Source organism: Callorhinus ursinus, unplaced genomic scaffold (assembly GCF_003265705.2).
Source record: "Callorhinus ursinus isolate GAN/ISIS: 27379988/994484 unplaced genomic scaffold, GSC_fseal_2.0 scaffold82, whole genome shotgun sequence".
NCBI classification, from domain to species: Eukaryota; Metazoa; Chordata; class Mammalia; order Carnivora; family Otariidae; genus Callorhinus; species Callorhinus ursinus.
In genome coordinates, this window is record NW_027397144.1 from 907,857 (window position 1) to 927,061 (window position 19,205).

Sequence of the window (19,205 nt, forward strand, 5' to 3'; positions counted from 1 at the left end):
ATTCAGCCATTTCCCCCCAAGCCACACCTCTGGGAATTGGCAGAGCCAGCATCTCCCTGCCTCGTCCTGAGGATCTGTTTTGCCAGTGCCACCAGGTTTGGGTCCCACCTTCCTCCCCTCTCTCTGTAACTGTATCTCCCCTCTAGCCACACGAGCTTCCTTGCTAGTCCTCAAACAAAAACCAAATCCTGCTCCAGGGCTTTTGCACTTGCTGATCCCGTCCCCCAGCCCCTCCCCGCCAAGTGTTTTCTCCTACCTCCTAACCCGTGGCCTGCTCCTTCTCATCTTTCAGGGCCTGCTCACATGTCCCCTCCTCAAAGAGGCCTGGCTCAGCTACAGCAGCTCAAGTCACCTCTCCAGTAACTTTCAGTCACCCACCTGGTTTTTAATTCTGTGCATGGCACAGTCCAGTTCCTCTATTCATTCGTTAACATTTTATGATTTATTCAGTAAACATTTATTGGGTGTCCTCTGTGTGCCCGGCCATCTTCCTGGCTCAAGGGATAGAGCAATGAACAAAGCAGACAAAAATCCTTGCTCTGCAAAGCTTAGTTCTAGAAAGGAAGGCAAATAGTAAAGAAGTCAAATATAGAATATGTCAGGTAAGTAGTATTTCTTTTTTTTAAGGAAGGGAAATATAATATTAGGGCAGAGATTCAGATCTTAGATTTAGATGTGTTGGTCAGGTGAGGCCTCCTGAGAAGACAAGGTTTGAGCTGAGGCCTGGAGGAGGTAAAGGAGGAGCCGCTGGAGATCCGGGGAGGGGAAATAGCCTGGGCAAAGGCCCTGAGGCAGGAATGTATCTGGAATGTTTAGGAAACAGCAAGGAGGCCATTGTAGCTGGAGTAGAGTGAGTGAGGGGTAGACTGGGAGGTCATGGGGCAGGGTCTTGTGGGCCACGGTGGGGACTTTGGCTTTTGCTCTGGGTGAGCTGGGAGCCACAGAAGGGTCTGAGCAGAAGAAGGATGTGACCTGACACAGGTGTTCACAGGCTCCCTCTGGCACAATGGAGGGGAACAGACTGAGGGGCAAAGACAGGAGGCAGGGGCCAGGGCAGAGACAAATGCACTGGTCCAGGCAAGCAATGAGACCGGGCTGACCAAGGAGGGGGTGAGAAGTGGACAGATTCTGAATAGCCTTGGGCATCGAGGAAAGAGTAGAGCCAAGAAGGCCCCCACACTTTTGGGGTGTGCACTGCAGCCAGGCTAACCTGTTTATAGTCCAGCCCTCCCCATGCCATGTCCGTGAGGGACAGATAGTGGTCTGTCTCGGTCACTGCTGTGTCCCCAGCACCTCTACAGAGCCTGGCTCACAAATGCGCTCAATAGTTGTTTGAGCTCTGGAACTCCCCGTCTCCCGTCTCTTTCGGGATATGTGTCTCTCTTTAATGTTTTCTATCTGACCCCCCCCCCCCGCCTCTACCAGAATTCCCTTGGTACCCTTATTCCTCGTGACTTCCCCAATGCCATCTCAGCACCCCCGACCCCTCTTGTCGCCCATCCCCTTACAGCTTCGAGGCAGAGAATGGGCCCACGCCACCTCCTGGCCGCAGCCCCCTGGACTCGCAGGCGAGCCCGGGCCTCGTGCTGCACGCTGGGGCCGCTGCCAGCCAGCGCCGGGAGTCCTTCCTGTACCGTTCAGACAGCGACTACGACATGTCCCCCAAAACTATGTCCCGGAACTCGTCGGTCACCAGCGAGGCGTGAGCACCCCCTTCTCACCCTCCAGGCCTGCTCCCAACATAAGCTGCCCTTGCCAGCAGGGAGTGGGGACACTGCCCAAGCCCTGGGCCACCTCTCCCTTCCAGGGAAAAGTGAACAGCCCCCTTGCCCACAGCAAGGGCCCAGTCCCACCCACCCAGCCTGCCGAAGCCCACTCATACACATGGGCAGCTGGGGCCTGGCCCCCCCTCAGCCTGTCCCTCTAACAAGGAGGGAAGTCCACTTGAGCCCCTCCCTGCTGCCACATCTTCCCACAGACTGTCCACCTTGGCTGAGCCCCCTCTTCCTTCCCCCCTTCCAGGCTTCCCTAAGCCAGCCCCCCTTATCACGACCACCTGTTGAGGTGTGAGCACCCCCGGGCCTGCTCAGCCCCCTCCCCTCTCCCTGGATCCTCCAGCCCTGGCCCTACCCATCCAGGTACCCACCTCAGCCCCCCCAACTCCTTCCTGCTCCCCACCCCCTCCTCCCCACGGTGCACACCAAGCCCAGCCTTGGCAGTGGATTTGTGGCCATCCCTTGTCTCTGCACGCCCCCTCCCTGCCCACTCACGTGAACTCCTCTCTCTGACCACCATTTCCTTTAGGACCAGCCCCCCGCAGGGTGTCTACCCTTGGGAGGTAGTAAGTGCCTTCTCCCCTCTCCTGTTGGAGCCTCCCCTCCCAGCCCACCAACCTCCCCAGGCCCAACCCCCACAGAGTGTCCGCTCTAGAGAGTTGCTTCTCTAGCACCCTAGCCCTTCTCCACCCAGGCCCGTGGGTGTCCCACTGTGAGGACGCCTGACCTGCCCCTGTCCTTGATTGCAGGCATGCTGAGGACCTCATTGTGACACCTTTTGCCCAGGTAAGACTCCTCCCCTAAGGAGAGAAGGGGCTTCAACCCTCCCCCCACACCGGGGGATAAGGGCCTAGCCCCAGCTGCCCCTCTGAGTGGCTCCCTCCCCTCACTGCTGCTCCCTGTCCCAGGTGCTGGCCAGTCTCAGGAGTGTTCGCAGCAACTTCTCACTCCTGACCAATGTGCCCATTCCCAGCAACAAGTAAGTCAAAGCTGGGCCCCAGCGCTCATGATCACAAGGCTAAGCACACCTGGGTTCGACTCTTAGTTCCACTGTGTGACCTCAGGCAGGAACTTGACCTCTCCAAGCTTCTGTTCAGGCAACAGCTGTCCCTACCTCTGATCAGCCCTGTCACTTCCTTGAGCCCGTTTCCTCATCTGTAAAATGGGTCCTTATGGGGCTCTGTGAGAAGCTGCAGGCAGGCTGAGTACATGGGACACATTGAGCACTCAGAAAAAGGAAAATCGGCATTATTCATGGAGAGGGGGAGGCAGGAATCTGGGAGCGCACAGGCTGATGCTGGAGCCCCATTTCTTTGCAGACGGTCCCCGTTGGGCGGCCCAACCCCTGTCTGCAAGGCCACGCTGTCAGGTAACAAAGCCCAGGGGGGTGGGAAAGCGCCCCTCTTGCTGCTGGGGGGGGGTCCCCTCACTCGGGGTGGCTGTCTTAACTGTCCTTTCCCAGCATCCCTCTCACCTGATGGACCCCCATCATCATGGGCTGGGGCCTCTGGGTCACCACCTGTGCTACCCCTTCTCTAGAAGAGACATGTCAGCAATTGGCCCGGGAGACATTGGAGGAGCTGGACTGGTGTCTCGAACAGCTGGAGACCATGCAGACCTACCGCTCCGTGAGCGAGATGGCTTCTCACAAGGTGAGCAGGCCTGGAGCCAGCAGGGCGGGACCAGCCCCTGGGCGGGGCCTGAGGATGGGGGCCAACCGCTGGGTGGGACCTGTAGGTGGGGCCGTCCTTGGGGGCGGGGCTGGTTTCTGGATAGGGCCAATGAGGTGGGGCCATTCCCTGCGCCTGTGGGATGGAGCTAACTGCTGGGTGGGGTCTGGGGTGGGGCTAACTATGGGGCGGGGCCAATCTGTGGATGGGGCCTGTGAGGTGGGAGTCCATCCCTAGGCAGAGCGGACCCCATAGGCTGCCTGTTGCTGTGGATTCTGACTTCTCCCAGGGGTGGGGGAGCCTGGTGTGTGTGGATGTGTATGGGTGTGGGTGTCTGTACATCTGTATGTAGGCAACTGTCTCTCTTAAGGGGGGTTGTTCTATGCTAGAGTCTACAAGTGTATATGTGATTGTGGGTCTCTGTGGCTGTCAATTTGTTGGCTACACATTTGCAGCAAAAGGTGAGGTGGGAGGGGATGTTTTAAGAGGGCACATCAGGAAGTCAGGAGGAGTGGTGTGCAGATGTGCACCTATGGAGGATGTTTGTGTGTGCACAGGCAATTATACTGGGTTGTAAGTGTGTGGGCCTGTGCCAGAGGGGTATGTGTGTTTACAAGTGTGAGTTGGTCTGGGAATGAATCTGAGTGTGTATCTCCATGTGTTTGTGACTCTGCGTGTGTGTGTGCTTGCAGGGCTGCAGGGGAGGATGCAAGGCTTCCATGTACAGCTGTGCAGATTGTGTACTGCACAACTCCAGAGGGCACCATTCAGAAAGCAGGCAATATGAATGATGTTTTCTGGAGTTGTGCAGCTTGGTGGTAGCCTTCGTGGGAGGATGCCTATCAGGAAATGAATATGCAGGTGGAGGTGTCTGTGTTGGGGGGGTGCCTCCACCTGTGGGTGGAGGTTTGTCTGGGAACATTCGAGTCTGAGGGTGATTGTGTCTCTGAGGGTGTATTGAGCATCTGAGAATGTGACTGTCTCTAAATGTAGGTCTTCGGGTGTGTTTCTGCAGTGGTGTGTGTGTGTATTTGTGGGTGTGAGTGTGAGCATTCCCTTGTGGATTTTTCAGGGTTTGTGCCCAAGGCCACAGGGGTATTTGTGTCTGTTTGAAAGTGTGTCTGTGGGTGTGTTGAGTGTGTGTTAAGTGTGCCAGTAAATCTGGGTGTTTGTCCCTAGGTGTGTGTCTCCATGTCTGGGTGCGAGTCTGTGTTCTTGGAAGGGCTGTGTCTGAAAGCGTTTACATCCTGTATGCCCAACCGACTACCTGTAAATGTGTTGGACACCAGAGTTGTGACTCTGTGGTGTGTGTTTGCGTTGTGGGTTGGTGTGAAAGGTGTGTCTCAGAGTGTTTGTGTGTCTGTGAATGTGTAGAGTGTCTGGGTGTGTGTCTTTGTCTCTGGGTATGTCCACGGAGGGGACGTGTCCTCTCAAGGGTGTTTGTGCCTCCCTGCCTATCCCTGGCAGCCCCACCTGGATCTTGGCTTAGGCCCGTGGGCTCGGATGCCCCTTTAACGCCCCCCCCACCCCCGGCACCACCTGACGTTGCATGCAGCCTGCCAGTGCTGCAGTGAGCACGCACACGCACGCACACAGGCGCTCACACGGAGCCCAGAGCCTCCGAGCCCACCTCCCGGGACCCTCGCCCTGCCCCCTCATGGGCAGGGGTCCCAGGCCGCCTCCAGCCGCTGCTGCGGGGGGGCCCATCAGGGCCAGGGGCTGGCAGACCATGTAACCAGGGCTGCTGTCGGGAGCGCGGAGGGGAGGGGAGCCCCCAGCCCTGCTGGGCCGGCCCAGGCCCCTCCGCGGCTCCCCCTTGCACTGCCCACTGCCCAGAACCCCTCCCCCCACACACACCCACAGTGGCTGTTAGCCCCGGGACTCCCCAAGCCCAGCCTCTCTGTGCGGCAGCCCTGAGCGGGGCTAAGATTCCAAGATGCCCTTGGTGGACTTCTTCTGTGAGACCTGCTCCAAGCCGTGGCTGGTGGGCTGGTGGGACCAGGTAGGGGAACTTGGGGTGGAGGATGGGCAGGAGACTCGCCCCTGGCCCTCCCACCTTGGATCCTCCAGCCCCTGGTCTGGGCTGGTGTGTGCAGCTGTGCACGTGTGTGGCCTGGACATGAAACCTTGTGACTGTCTGTCTCTGTGTGTGGCCCAGGGCTGGGCGGGGAGAGTGGGTGGCTGGGGATGTGGGTCTCTTGCTGGGTGTGACTGTCAGCACTCGCCTGTGTGTGTGTCTGCAGTGGTGTGGGGCTGTCTGACCATATGCTTATTTGCCTGGGTCATGATGTGGCCCTCTCTGAGATCATATGGCTCTGTTTGTGGTGGTGTGTGTTGGGACATGTTTGTGAGCCCAGAGCTGTGTGATTTTTCTGGGGTATGTGACCCCAAGTGTCAGTGACCGCCTTATTGTGTATGCCCCTTGATTTGTGTGTCTATGGCTGTGTAGAACTGTGTGAGATGGTAGTCTGTGACTCTGTGTGGTTGTGTGACTTTGTGGGTCCATCTTGTGTGTGTATGTGTACCTTTCTGTGCAACTGGGGTCTCTGGCAGCACTGGGAGGAGTAAGTGCCCCATCCTGGTGTGGGCTACATGAGCTCACCCTTCCTGTCAGGTGTCCTCCTGCCTCTCTGGACAGAGTCTGCTCCTGGTTTGGGGGTGCTTTGGTGGAGCTTGGGGGCGGGGAACCAATGCCCTTTCTCCTCCATGCACAATGTCACAGCAGACGCTTCTGTGAAGTGGCATGGGGGGACCAGGAGGGACCGCCAGGCCTGGTTCTGTGTATACTCCATTCATCTGTGCATCTGTCCACCCCTCTGAGGTTGGGAGAGAGGGGGCTATGATGGGAACCCCCCTCCCCTGGGTGACCGAACAAGGTTTCCTCAGCTCACTATTCTCCCCTGCCCCTGACAAACCTTCTCTTCACCCAGAACTTGCATTCTCTCCTGCAAAGGAGAGACTGTATTCTCTCCTTCCAAACTGCGTTTGGAGCTGGGGGCCCGGACGCCTTGGGAGTGGGGTCCGTATCTGGGAAGACTTGGGCCAGGGTAGCTCTGGGAAGGCAAGGGTTAAGGGGCCTGCAGCCTGCCCCCTTTTCCCCCAGCTCAGCAGCTGGTTGGAGGGGGAGTTGCTAAGGAGACTCCCATCACCATGGCGACAGGATTCTCCTGACACCCCATTGGCTCACTGTTAGGAAGGAGCCCCTCCCTTCCACAGGTGCCCCTCTGGCTCCTCCTTTGGGGCCGGAGGAGGAGGAGGAGAAAGTCTGGGGAGGGGTGCCCCCCCTTCCTCAGGAAGGGAGGGGTATGCTGAGTCCTGACTTCCCAGCCTGGGGCCTCCATCCAGACCTGGGAGGAGAGGAAGGGCTGACCCCTCCCCTCTAGCAGCTTGCTGAGGGCTCTGTTGGCTGAGCAGAGAAGTAGGAGGGACTCGTGGGGTCTTCAGAAGTTTCTTGGGAGGGGCTGACCTCCCCCACCCTCTGATGCCCGGTCTCCCCATCATTCCTTCCTTCTTGCTTCCTTCACCTTAGTTCAAGAGGATGTTAAACCGTGAACTCACACACCTGTCAGAGATGAGCAGGTCAGGAAACCAGGTCTCTGAGTACATCTCTACCACATTCCTGGGTGAGTGAAGGGCAGCACTTTGTGGGGAGGCTGCACACCTGGACTGGTGGGGGCTGCCCCAGACCGCAGGTCCTATTGCTGACATTTGCCCAAGGGACCCTGACTCCTAATTCCCCAAAGATCCAGGTTACCATGCTCAAGAGTTCCCATACTCTCAATGCCCCCAAACTCAGAGGGTTGTCGACTTTATAGAACGTCCACATTAAAAAATCTCTCCAAACAGAAGAGCCCCTCCAAACTCAGTGGAACCACAATGGAACTCTCAAACTCAAGACCCCAAGAAACCCACAGACTCAAATAGAATTCTTAAACTTTAAATGCCTCCAGGCTGAAAGACCTCCTCGAATTCAGAAGAATGTCCAAACTCGGATTCCCCCCCACAACTTCAGGAGATCCTGCAAATCCAAGAGAGGTGCTCACCCTCAGTAGGGTTCTCAAACTTAAAAGAACCGCTGTCCTTAAGAGCCCAGAAGAGACCCCCAAACTTTAAAAAACCCTCCAAGCTGAAAAGTCTCCCAAATTCAGTAGAATCATCCAACTTGCTATGACCCTCAAATTCAGTAGACTCCTCCAAATTTTCCATACCCAATACAGTTATACAGAATACCTCAAATTCATTAGAACCCTCAAGCTCCTGGGGACCTCCAACTCGTCCTAATCTCTGAACCCAAGAGCCCAAGCTGAGGATAATTTCACCCTCTCAATTTATCACCAAAAGTTTCCAAATTCTGGAGAATGGCCCTGCACCAATCTCGAGAGAAGTGTTCAGAGTTTCAAATGCTCCCGCCAGTGGGGGTGTGGCCATGCAGAGTTCTGAGATTCAGCCAATGGGAGCACGGCATGCAAATAACCCCTATTAGGCCCTGTTATTGACCGGCAGGGCCCCAGGTCACAATGGGTGGCCCGGGCTCGGCTCTGGAAGCCCTTGAAAGCTCAGGAAGAGGGCTCCTGGGGCTGGCCCCCGAGCGGCTGGTGTTAAAGGGGTGGGCTGGTGGGAGGGTTCATGGAGCCAGAGACTACCCTTCCCTCCCGCCTCCCAGTGCTCTCCACCCCCACCATCACTCTTAGTCACCATGGAGGTGTCTCCCTTGCCCGAGAAGTTTCCCTGCCTATACAGGGCAGGCAGCGGCTCTTTCTAGCATCCCCACCCCGCTTCCTGACTTCCCATTCCATCCCCTTGCCAAACCTGGAGATCAGACTGGGGCTACCCCATAGCTCTGGGCCAGCCCCAGGGTCCCCACTCCAGCCCACCACTTCCCAGAAGAATTCCTACCTTCTTTCTGGTTTCCAGCCTATAATTAACCAACAGCATGACACCCTGAAGGGGTCTGCCCTCCTGAGTGAGCCTTCCCAGGGCCCGGTGGGGAGCAGGGGAGGGGGACTGAGGGCCAGATGAGGGCATCTCTGTGAGGTGCTAATACTTGTCTCTCCTCCATCTTCTGCAGACAAGCAGAATGAAGTGGAGATTCCATCACCCACAATGAAGGATCGAGAAAAACAGTCAGCCCCACGGCAGAGACCCTCCCAGCAGCCCCCGCCCCCTGGGCCGCAATTCCAGCCCATGTCTCAGATCACAGGGGTGAAGAAGCTGATGCACAGCAGCAGCCTGAATGATGCCAGCATCCCCCGCTTTGGGGTGAAGACTGACCAAGAGGAGCTCCTGGCCCAAGTGAGTGGCGGCTCTGGAGGGGCTGGACTAGAGAGGGATGGGCATCTCCTGGGGCCCAGACAGGGACTGGGCATTGAGTCAGTTTGAAATGAGGATTCAGGTATCCTGGGGTTATGAGACTCTCTGGAGAGAGGGAGTAAAGGAAGCAGAATAGGAAGGAGCTAAGCCAGGAGGTGGCATCAGCTTGCGTCTGGCCTCAGCCTGACCCATCGTGGAGCTCTGGAGTGTGAACACCACCACAGAGTTGAGCCCACCTTGAGGCAAGAGTGCTGGACTTTTGTACCCCTGCGTCAGTCATTGTCTATGAGCTGCCCCCAGAGTGGACAGCATTACCTCCTCTGTGTAGCTCCCGTAGGGGCAAGAGCAGTTTTCTGGAGAACAGAGCGGCATGAGTCTTGGTAGGCAGCAGCCCCAGCAGGTGGGGGATGGATGCACCCGTCAGTGAAGGGGGTCTGGTCAGAACCCCCATAGCATCCACTACCGGCCAGACCTGGGTTCAGCCCCTGGCTCTTCTGTGACACCTAAAGCAAAGGGCCTCCCACGTGGGTTTGTACGGCGGATGCGGGGCATGTTTGTTGGCTTACTCAATGGCTATTTATTGTAACTTGCAAGCCAGCACTAGGCTGTGCCACCTTCAGTCACCCAGCATTTATTGAGCACCTACCGTGTGCTGGCACTGTTCGGGGTTCTGGAGAGACATGGAAAACTAGCCCCTGTTCCTTTTCCCCTGGCACTGATGAGCAGTTTAGCTCAGAAGTTAAACTGTGCTTTAGGGTCAGTCTAGCCGAGTTAACATTTCGGCTTGGCCACTCGTGAGATACAGGGTCTTGGGGAAGTCTCATCACTCCTCAGGGCTTTGGTTCTCAAACCAACCAAATGAGATCAAGCACTTAGTGTGATGCTTGGCAGATAATAATCACTCAGTACACAGTCACTGTGGTTGCCCTGTTATCTTCCGGCTGGTAGGACATGGATGGTAAATTCCATGCTGCCGAGCATGCCACCCCCTGGGTGAGCAATAACAGTGCTACTTTCAGACCAGAGCTCTGAACTGCTAGGAAAGAGTCAGGAGGGGTGAAGATCAACCGAGAGGAACTTCTGACCCAAATGGGTAGGGGCCTGGCCCTGGTTCTTGTGGGCTCCTGACCTCTGGCCTCCAACTCCGCCAGGAACTGGAGAACCTGAACAAGTGGGGTCTGAACATCTTTTGCGTGTCAGAATACGCCGGAGGCCGTTCCCTCAGCTGCATCATGTACACGATATTTCAGGTAGGGTGGGCAGAGTGGGGCAGGGTGCGAGGGAGGGGGGCACCGTGGAGAGCAGAGAGCCTGCAGGAGTCACTGCCCCCTCCTCATACCTTACCCTCAGGAGCGGGACCTGCTAAAGAAGTTCCGCATCCCAGTGGACACCATGGTGACTTATATGCTGACCCTGGAGGACCACTACCACCCCGATGTGGCCTACCACAACAGCCTGCACGCGGCTGATGTGCTGCAGTCCACGCATGTGCTGTTGGCCACACCTGCGCTCGATGTGAGCCTGGCCCCCGCGTCTCTCACTGCCCACCTCCCGTCTCCCGTTTGTTTCTCCGGCCTTGGGTCTCTGACCTGCGTCCCTCTCTGATCCTGTTCCTCTTTCTGATCCTTATCTCTCTCTCCTGAACCCCCTTTTTTGTGACACCCCCATCTCTGTCTTATCCTGTCTCTCAGAACCCCCATCTTTCTAATCCATCTCTCTCCATCCCCCACTCTCTGCCTCTAGGCTGTGTTCACGGACCTGGAGATTCTTGCCGCCCTCTTCGCGGCTGCCATTCATGACGTGGACCACCCGGGGGTCTCCAACCAGTTCCTCATCAACACCAGTGAGTGGCCCCCCGTGGGGGCGGGGCCTGCCGGGCTGGAGGCGGGGCCTGCCGGGCTGGAGGCGGGGCCTGCCGGGTTGGGGGCGGGGCCTGCTGGGTTGGGGGCGGGCCCGGATGGCTCCTGCGCTCCCCTGACCACCTGCCTGGGCCTGGGCCGCAGATTCGGAGCTGGCGCTCATGTACAACGACGAGTCGGTGCTGGAGAACCACCACCTGGCCGTGGGCTTCAAGCTGCTGCAGGAAGACAACTGCGACATCTTCCAGAACCTCAGCAAGCGCCAGCGGCAGAGCCTGCGCAAGATGGTCATCGACATGGTGGGCGGGGCCGGGGCGGGGACCGGACTGGAAAGGTCTCCTCTGAGGCTTGGGGAGCGGCAGGGTCTGAGTCCAGGACTGGAAGCCCCGGGAGAGGCGTCCCTTGTGGGGGCTGGGGACAGGTTGTGCTGAGCGAAAACTATAGAGGCGCAGGTCGGGTCGGTACAACCCAGAACAGGGCTTCAGCGGCCCCTGTGATGCCCCCCTCACCCACAGGTGCTGGCCACGGACATGTCCAAACACATGACCCTCCTGGCGGACCTGAAGACCATGGTGGAGACCAAGAAAGTGACCAGCTCGGGGGTCCTCCTGCTGGACAACTACTCCGACCGCATCCAGGTGCCCCTTCGCCCCCCATATAGGGAGACTAGAGCCTCTCTCTTCTTCTCCCCCCTTTGGGTCTGGGTGGCTCCCCTCCCTCAGCCTCCAGCCTCCAGCTCCCATGTTGCCCATCTTCCTGTCTCTTTTCTCTCTCCCTCCCATCTCTCCATCCCAACCCCCATCTCCTACCATCCCTCCTCATTTCCTCTTCCCTTCCATCAACCCCTTCCTGTCCCCTCCGCCTCCCCCAACACTGCCTTCTCTCCTCTCCCACACCCATCTCTTTCTTTTCTCTCCCCCTCCCTTGCTCTCCCCTCTCCTCCTCATTTCCCCTCCCTTTCTCCCTATCCTCACCACGCCTTCTTCTCACTCTCCCTGTAAAGGGGGAGGTAAGGAAGCATGAGGTCCCACACTGGGACACAGGCATGGCCTCTGAAGGTCCCCCACCTCACGCAGGTCCTTCGGAACATGGTGCACTGTGCAGACCTCAGCAACCCCACCAAACCACTGGGGCTGTACCGCCAATGGACGGACCGCATCATGGCTGAGTTCTTCCAGCAGGGCGACCGGGAGCGGGAGCGGGGCATGGAGATCAGCCCCATGTGTGACAAGCACACAGCCTCGGTGGAGAAGTCTCAGGTACAGGGCTTTTTTTTTTAAAGATTTATTTATTTACTTGAAAGAGAGAGAATGAGAGAGAGAGAGAGCATGCTGAGATGGGGGGAGGGTCAGAGGGAGAAGCAGACTCCCCGCTGAGCAGGGAGCCCGATGCGGGACTCGATCCCGGGACTCCAGGATCATGACCTGAGCCGAAGGCAGTCGCTTAACCAACTGAGCCACCCAGGCGCCCTCAGGTACAGTTTTGTGGCCCCTGTGGAAGGCAGCAGGGTGGCCCTCCCCATCCCATGCTGGCCTGGAGCTCCGAGGGGCCCAGACGCTCCTGAGCTGCCCCTCCACAAAGCCAAGTTAGTCTGTGCTTTTTTCCCTTTTCTATCTTGATGGGAAATTTGCAACATTTTCTCTCCTACAGAACAACCAAGCTGGGCCTCTGGACTCCCCATTTGTAGACCTGAGTCAAACAAGTTCTAACTCATTTGTAGCCACCAAGTAGCATTAATAATACTACTTACCTGGCTCTTAGTTAGAGACCTTACGTCGATACAGCCTCTCAATTTCCCTGTAACCTGGCCACTGATCTTGTCCTTGATTCTTGGTGGATTTTTTCTTTTTAAGATTACTTATTTATTTATTTATTTGAGGGAGCAGGAGTGAGAGGGTGGGGGGACGGCCAGAGGCAGAGGGAGAAGCAGGCTCCCCGCTGAGCAGGGGGCTAGTGGCAGGGGCTCCATCCCAGGACCCTGGTGTCATGACCGGGACCCAAGGCAGATGCTTACCCTTGATTTTTGGTGAATTTTGAAATGAGATGCAATGACTCGTCATTGTGTGCTTACTTAACTTGACAAGAAGTACAGAAACACAGCCTTGTTTGTAAAGTGGGGACGTGAAAGATTCTCACCCTCCCTACTTCCAGTCTCCTCCCTGGTGAGACCTATTTTTCCCAGTTCACTGTGCACGCCTTTCCAGACCAGAGTTACCCAGCGTTGGCACTGTTGACTTTTGGGGCCCGATCATTCTCTGCCACAGGGGCCGTCCTGCGCTTTGGAGGATGTAGAGCAGCATCCCTGGCCTACACCCTCCCCTTCCAGTTAGAACCACCAAAAATATTTCTGGACCCTTCCAAATGTCCCCTGAGCATGCAGATCACCCCCATCCTACCAACGCCTGGGAAAACCAGTTTCATACATTTTATTATAGTTATGTTTACAGGCAAGTTAGTGGTTCATGGGTTTTGCTTTTTTAAAACATACGAATTTTGGGCGCCTGGGTGGCTCAGTTGGTTAAGCGACTGCCTTCGGCTCAGGTCATGATCCTGGAGTCCCGGGATCGAGTCCCGCATCAGGCTCCCTGCTCAGCAGGGAGTCTGTTTCTCCCTCTGACTCTCTTCCCTCTCGTACTCTCTCTCTCTCATTCTCTCTAGCTCTCAAATAAATAAATAAAATCTTTAAAAAAAAAATAAAACATACGAATTTTATCAGTATATACCTATTTTTATACAGCTTGCTTTTTTTCCCCCAAACAATGCCTTGGAGATCTGTCCAAGTTATTACACGTAGATTTAGTGCATCGCTTTTGACTGTTGTATAGTATTCTCACAGATTTAGTTAGCTAATGGTTCCTGGGGAAACTAGCTAATGGTTTTTCTCCTGTGGCTGGACATTTAGGTATTGAGGAGTTATAAATTCGCAGTGACTCAAACAAGATAAACCTTCATTTGTGTTCCCTCTTATGTAAAAAAGCCTAGAGGAAGAATAGCACTCCCTTTGTCTCCATGAAATGGTCAGGCACCTAGGAGATTTCTATCATCAGAAGCTTGGGGCCTCTGTCCCCAGAGATGCCTCTCGTGGTCACGGATGCTGTGGAAGCTCTAGCCGTTCTGGCTACAAAGCAGGGAGGAAAGGTCTCTGCCAGTTGAGGCAGCACCCCTACTCCCGACTCCCACCCCAGCTCCAATCTTCCATCTACCTGTGGTCACACGGCCACCCTCTCTCTTTGCAAAGGCAGCTGGGAAATGTAGTTTTCAGCTGTGTAGGGGAAGCATTGCCTCCACCAAGAAAAATCAAGATTCTGTCAATAAGGAGGGAAGAGGGACGCCTGGGTGGCTCAGTCAGTTAAATGTCTGCCTTCAAACTCAAGTCGTGACCCCAGGGTCCTGGGATCGAGTTCCACATCGGGCTCCGTACTCAGCGGGGAGCCTGCTTCTCCCTCTGCCTGCCGCTTCCCCTGCTTGTGCTCTCTCTTGCTCTCTCACTCCGAAAAATAAAATATTTTTTAAAAAACTTAAAAAAAATAAGAAGGAGAGAAGATAACATCAAAGTGGGTTAGGCAATACCCTGCCATGGAGTTATTTCTAGTTTTTCTTTGTTGCAAAAAAAAAAAAAAAAGTCATTATTAATATCTGTGGTGTACCACAGTTTTTAAAAACTAATTCCCAGCTGACAGATACATGGAGGTTTCCAGTATTTGTTGGCATCTCATATGTAAAGATTTTTTTTTTTTCTTACCCACGCAAGTTTTTCCAGGGTGGATCTGGAGAAGCAAGATTACAAGGTTAACTGCTGTCAGCCTCTTTCACATTCTGCTAGATCGCACAGCATGGCAGGATGATCTGCACCAGCGGGCCACCAGTTTACACCTCTCTCCCTTCTCTCCTAGGTGGGTTTCATCGACTATATTGTGCACCCGCTGTGGGAGACGTGGGCTGACCTGGTCCACCCAGATGCCCAGGAGATCCTGGACACGTTGGAGGACAACCGGGACTGGTACTACAGCGCCATCCGGCAGAGCCCTTCACCGCCGCCTGAGGAGGACCCCAGAGGGCCAGGCCACCCACCCCCACCGGATAAGTTCCAGTTTGAGCTGACGCTGCAGGAAGAAGAGGAGGAGGAGCTGTCTACTTCCCCAGGTGCATTTGAAGTGCAGGACTTGTCCCTGGCTCAGGATCCATCCCCAGCTGAGGAACTATGGGAGGTGGATGGCCAGGCTATGGCCACAGAGGTGAAGGTAAAGGCACCGTGCTTCGCACAGCAAGGCGACTCCGCAGATAGTGTGGCTGCGGGCAAGGACGAGTCCGTGTCCCCAGATGCATCCATGGAGGCTGGGGGCCGCAGCAGACCCCTGGCCCTGTCTGCTGAGAGTCCCCCTCTGCCTGCCTTGAGGACCCCGCCCCCTCCAGAGGAAGCCCCGGGCCTCCTGGGCCTCCCCTCCATGGCGGCCGAGGTGGGGGCCCAAAAAGAGCATCAGGCTGCCAAGAGGGCGTGCAGTGCCTGCACAGGAACATCTGGCGAGGACCCCCCCCAACTCCCAGCTCCTGGTGGGTGGGGGTCAGCTGGAGGTCCTACCTGAGCCCCGGCCCCTCCACCCTGTTGCTCTCCCTGCCTCCCTCCACCACCATCTCCCCCCGACCACCTCCTCCACTGCCTCAAAGACTCTTGGGCCTCCTGAGAAAAAAGAAAACAGAAAAGTGGGTTTTTTTCTCTTTTCTTTTTTTCCTCTTTCCCCCCACCCCCACCCACGGGGCCTCTTTTTGGAGGTGGGGGCTGGGGAACAAGGGGCGGAGGTCCCAGAAGGGATTTTATTTTTGGAATTTTAATTGTTACATTTTTAGAAAAAGAAAAAAAAAAAAAAAACCAGGATAAAACACAGCCACTGTAGACGCTCCTTTTCCGGACTAAACCCCTTGTGTCCCTCCCCGGCTGCCTCCCCCGGCCCAGGTCCCAGGCTCAGTCTTCCGGCCTCCTAGGGCTCCCCGCCTGGGCCCAAGCAGGCATCGCGCCTCCCTCCCTCCAGGCTTTTCCTCTGAATTTTGGAGGGTCTCTGGAACCTAACCAGGAATAGCCATTCTGGGCGGGGGCTCTGGGGGGCTGTCACCAGGGGAGGCCCCAACTCCAGCCCCTCTCTGGCTCACTGCCCACCACCCCCACCCCCAGAAGTCTTCCGCCTCATCTTGCACAAACCTGGCAATACTAACTTGGGGGACAGGGACGGGGACAGGGGAGCTGTGCACTTTCAGATGTAGCAGAGGGGAGGTGTTGGAGGGACATTCACACCGCTAACCTGGGGTCTGAGGTTCGAGGAGGGCCTGATCCCCCCTCCGCTTGCCATCCCCTTGCCCTTTCACTTTGGGTTCTGTTTGAATTTTCTCCATTTAGGGGGGAGATGGCTCTGAACCATACCCCTCCTTCCAGCTGCTTCTCCTCTTGTTTCTGCCTTAATGATCCCCGTGGCCCTAGGAGAGGGGTTTGCAGTGGCTCCCACCTACACCTTGGGTCGGGTGGGACCAGGCCCAGAGCCCCCATCCGGGGCAGCTCCCCCGCCCCAGCATCCTCCTGACCCCCTTCATGACCCTTTGCCCTAGGAGGAAGCAATAACAGTGTACACCCACACCCCCTTTCTGGGCAGCCCTTTCCCACCCTGGCACCAACCAAAGTCATTTCTCCTTTGCCCCCACTTGGCCACGCCTCCCCTTCGCCCCTTAGCTATTCCTGGAGCAATACGACAGACAGATGCAAGGCCCTTTTTCTCCAAGCCGTGGGGGACTGTTTGGAAGGAAAGACCCCCCCCCCTTCTCCCTCCTTTATGCCCTTCGGCCCAGTTCTGCAGCTGGGCAAGGCAGGGCCTCTCTCTCATGCCCCCACCCCCAATTCTGAGCACACGGTACTGTAGCCCCCAGCTGCCCGCAGCCTTCCATCTGTCTGTCCATCCCTGTGGGGACTACCGCCCACTCCCACCCCCATGATGCTGTACAGGGTTCATTTTTGTAGCGACATTAGTTTCTGTCCCAGCCAGTGACTGGAGTGGGACTTCTTTTTGGTTTTCTTTCTTTTCTTTCTCTCTCTCTCTCTCTCTCTCTTTTGTACATATTGTATGGTTGGTTTGTAAATTATTCTACAGAGGCAAAAAGGGAAAATAAACTTGCCCTTCCCCAGTAGACCCAGTCAGGGGAAGGAGGGGTGGGGTCTCCCAGAGAGAGAGTCCCCATTCCCACTGTATTATACAAACTGTACCATAGACCCCGAAAGGGTGGATTCCGCGCTGCCGCTTGATGGGAAGTCGTGTCATTGTAAGGGGCGAGGGCTTCCCCTTACCCAGGTGTGACTGGTGAGTTGGAACCCCACCCCCAATCAGGGCTCCTCTCCCGGGGGGGGGGGGCACAGGACCCCCCTGAGCTGCTCTTGTGTTGTCCATTTCGACGATCAATCAGTCGGTCCGTTGATCGATAATCAATCCTTCGATCTTGTCTCCAATTAAATCAAGGCTTTCACTGATCTTCCTGGCTTATGTGACTTCCTTTCCCACCCTGTTCTTGGGAGGTCCACCTCTCCTGCACTGTCTGCCTGGGATGGGGTAGGGGGAAAGGGAGGCTCTGTCCCTATGCCTCCCCAAGCAGATAGAACCTGAAGGGGGGCAGCAATGTGGCAGGACGCAGCGCCCCCCCTGCCCCGCCCCAGGGCCTGGACCGGGCACCTGCTCTAGGACTCCAGGTTGTAAAGTGGAGGTTCGGACTGGTCTTTGGAGGCCAGCAGACCCAGGTAAATCCCACTTCTCTTAGCATCTCTGACAGACCTCTTGGGTACTTCTGGAATCTCAGAGTCATTCCTGGAAACCTCGAGGGGGCCTGTTTGATAATACCTCCACCATCTGGCTGCCAGGCCATGGGATAAAAGGTCTCTGGTCACATTCTGCCGGGCAGACGTTAAACTTGATAAACAGGCACAAGGGCATTTATTTACCCCTATAAGTTATATGAATTCCCAGGATCCTGGCCATTTTGGTGTTGCAACCTTCATGTTGCATTAAAAGAAAACGAAAAAACAAACCTGAACCTGGATAGCTATATCTTTTTTTTTTTTTAAGATTTTAAGTAATTTCTACACCCAATGTGGAACTCGAACTCACGGCCCTATCAAGAGTAGCACGCTCTGTTGACTGAGCCAGACAGATGCCCCCAAATCTGAATCATATCTTAAAGGCAGGGCTCTGTGTTGCTTTGAGCCTGTAGCCTTATGGTCCGTATCAGGCGACCTAAACCGTCCAAATTCACACAAGACTGGCTTGGGATTGAAGCTGTTTCGTTAGCGTGTTCGAGGTTGGGGAGGGAACGACTCAGATATTTTAACCAGTCCACATATTTGAATACTGTTAATTCCCCTCAAGGGATCCCATTTTCTCCACCTTTATCAGGGTAATTAACAAACCCTTGATTTCACCAATGTTTCTGACATTCATTATGCTAAGGAGGAAAACTTCCCAAGTGGATAAAGATATGGATAACAGAAGTGTTTGTGATTTGAGCTTTCGGTTTAGAATACTGGCTGCCTCTTGCGTGCAATAAATTGAGATACACACACACTCAGTGCTTAAGTGGTTGTTAGACAGTGGGATCAATAGATGTATATATTCACAACATGTGTGTTTTGAAATAAAATGAGGGCAGCTTCCTTGGATCTAAGCAAAGGTTGACCTGCCTACTCCGCTCTATTCATGTCCTTATCAGTAGTTTAGATCCCAGCTCCCGCTGTGTGACCTTGGGCCTATTCTCTCTGACCTTCAGTTGTCTCATCTATAAAATGAGGATAACAAAAATCCCAGTCAGTCTAGGGCAGGACTGACCAGTGAAACCTTCTACAATGATGGTAATGCTCTGTCTGTGCTTATCCAACATGGTAGCCACTAGCCACACGTGGCTGTTAAGCATTTGAGATGTGATGAGTGCCACTGAGGAGCTGGGGTTTTTCTTTTCCTTTCCATTAAGTAGCCACATGCAACCAGTGGTTACCATCTGAGACTATACAGTTCTGGAACTTGAGAGGGTGAATGTATAGGATTTAGCGTGTACAAAGGTTTGCCTGTTTCACTGTGGTTTTGAAGATTTACAGTATGTAGATATCCTGGCCCAGAAGAGTGGGGGCTAGCCTGGACCCAGAGAGGGGGAAAAAAAAAAGCTGGAAAACTAGGTAGAAGTTTCCAGGGAATCTGAACTTTGTGCAAGAAGTAAAGAGGAGACACAGACGTTTTCCCAAGGGTGTTTCAAAGGGAGGCAGAGTCGGGGAAAGGGTGTCGGGCTGAGGGTCAGGAGGCGACAGCACCAACCCCAGGCTGCAGGGGAAGGCTGATGAGCCTTCTTGCTCTGGACCTCAGTTTCCCCAAGTGTAGGCATGATGTCCCAGATGCCTCCTCTGTTGGGACACTGTGACAATCTGAGAATGTGGATCAAAGGGCAGAGGTGGGCATGTGACCATCAGCTGGCTCTTTAAAATCCTCATGATGGGGAGTTCATCTTTCCTCAGGCAAAGGTGACCAAGGGCAATGGGACACAGCAGCAGGGCCTTGTAATCTGAATAGGACAGGGAG

General features: G+C 55.3%; 1 protein-coding gene across 4 annotated transcripts in view; it reads left to right on the top strand.

Annotated features, from left to right (window-relative positions):
- PDE4A (phosphodiesterase 4A) overlaps positions 1–17,119 on the top strand; it is a 42,398-nt gene extending 25,279 nt beyond the window's left edge. For 3 of the 4 annotated variants that reach the window (XM_073887679.1, XM_025863274.2, XM_025863275.2), the window contains 14 exons: positions 1,511–1,702; positions 2,525–2,561; positions 2,684–2,754; positions 3,095–3,144; positions 3,315–3,427; positions 6,975–7,068; positions 8,514–8,737; positions 9,907–10,005; positions 10,106–10,270; positions 10,499–10,598; positions 10,759–10,913; positions 11,130–11,252; positions 11,691–11,873; positions 14,508–17,119. In XM_073887679.1, coding sequence (XP_073743780.1) covers positions 1,511–1,702; positions 2,525–2,561; positions 2,684–2,754; positions 3,095–3,144; positions 3,315–3,427; positions 6,975–7,068; positions 8,514–8,737; positions 9,907–10,005; positions 10,106–10,270; positions 10,499–10,598; positions 10,759–10,913; positions 11,130–11,252; positions 11,691–11,873; positions 14,508–15,197 — 2,296 coding nt within the window. In that variant the 3' untranslated portion in view covers positions 15,198–17,119. Of the gene's footprint in view, positions 1–1,510; positions 1,703–2,524; positions 2,562–2,683; positions 2,755–3,094; positions 3,145–3,314; positions 3,428–5,031; positions 5,448–6,974; positions 7,069–8,513; positions 8,738–9,906; positions 10,006–10,105; positions 10,271–10,498; positions 10,599–10,758; positions 10,914–11,129; positions 11,253–11,690; positions 11,874–14,507 lie in introns of those variants that run through there. The other variant, XM_073887678.1, reaches the window with a different exon arrangement.
- Positions 17,120–19,205: the final 2,086 nt, after the last annotated feature.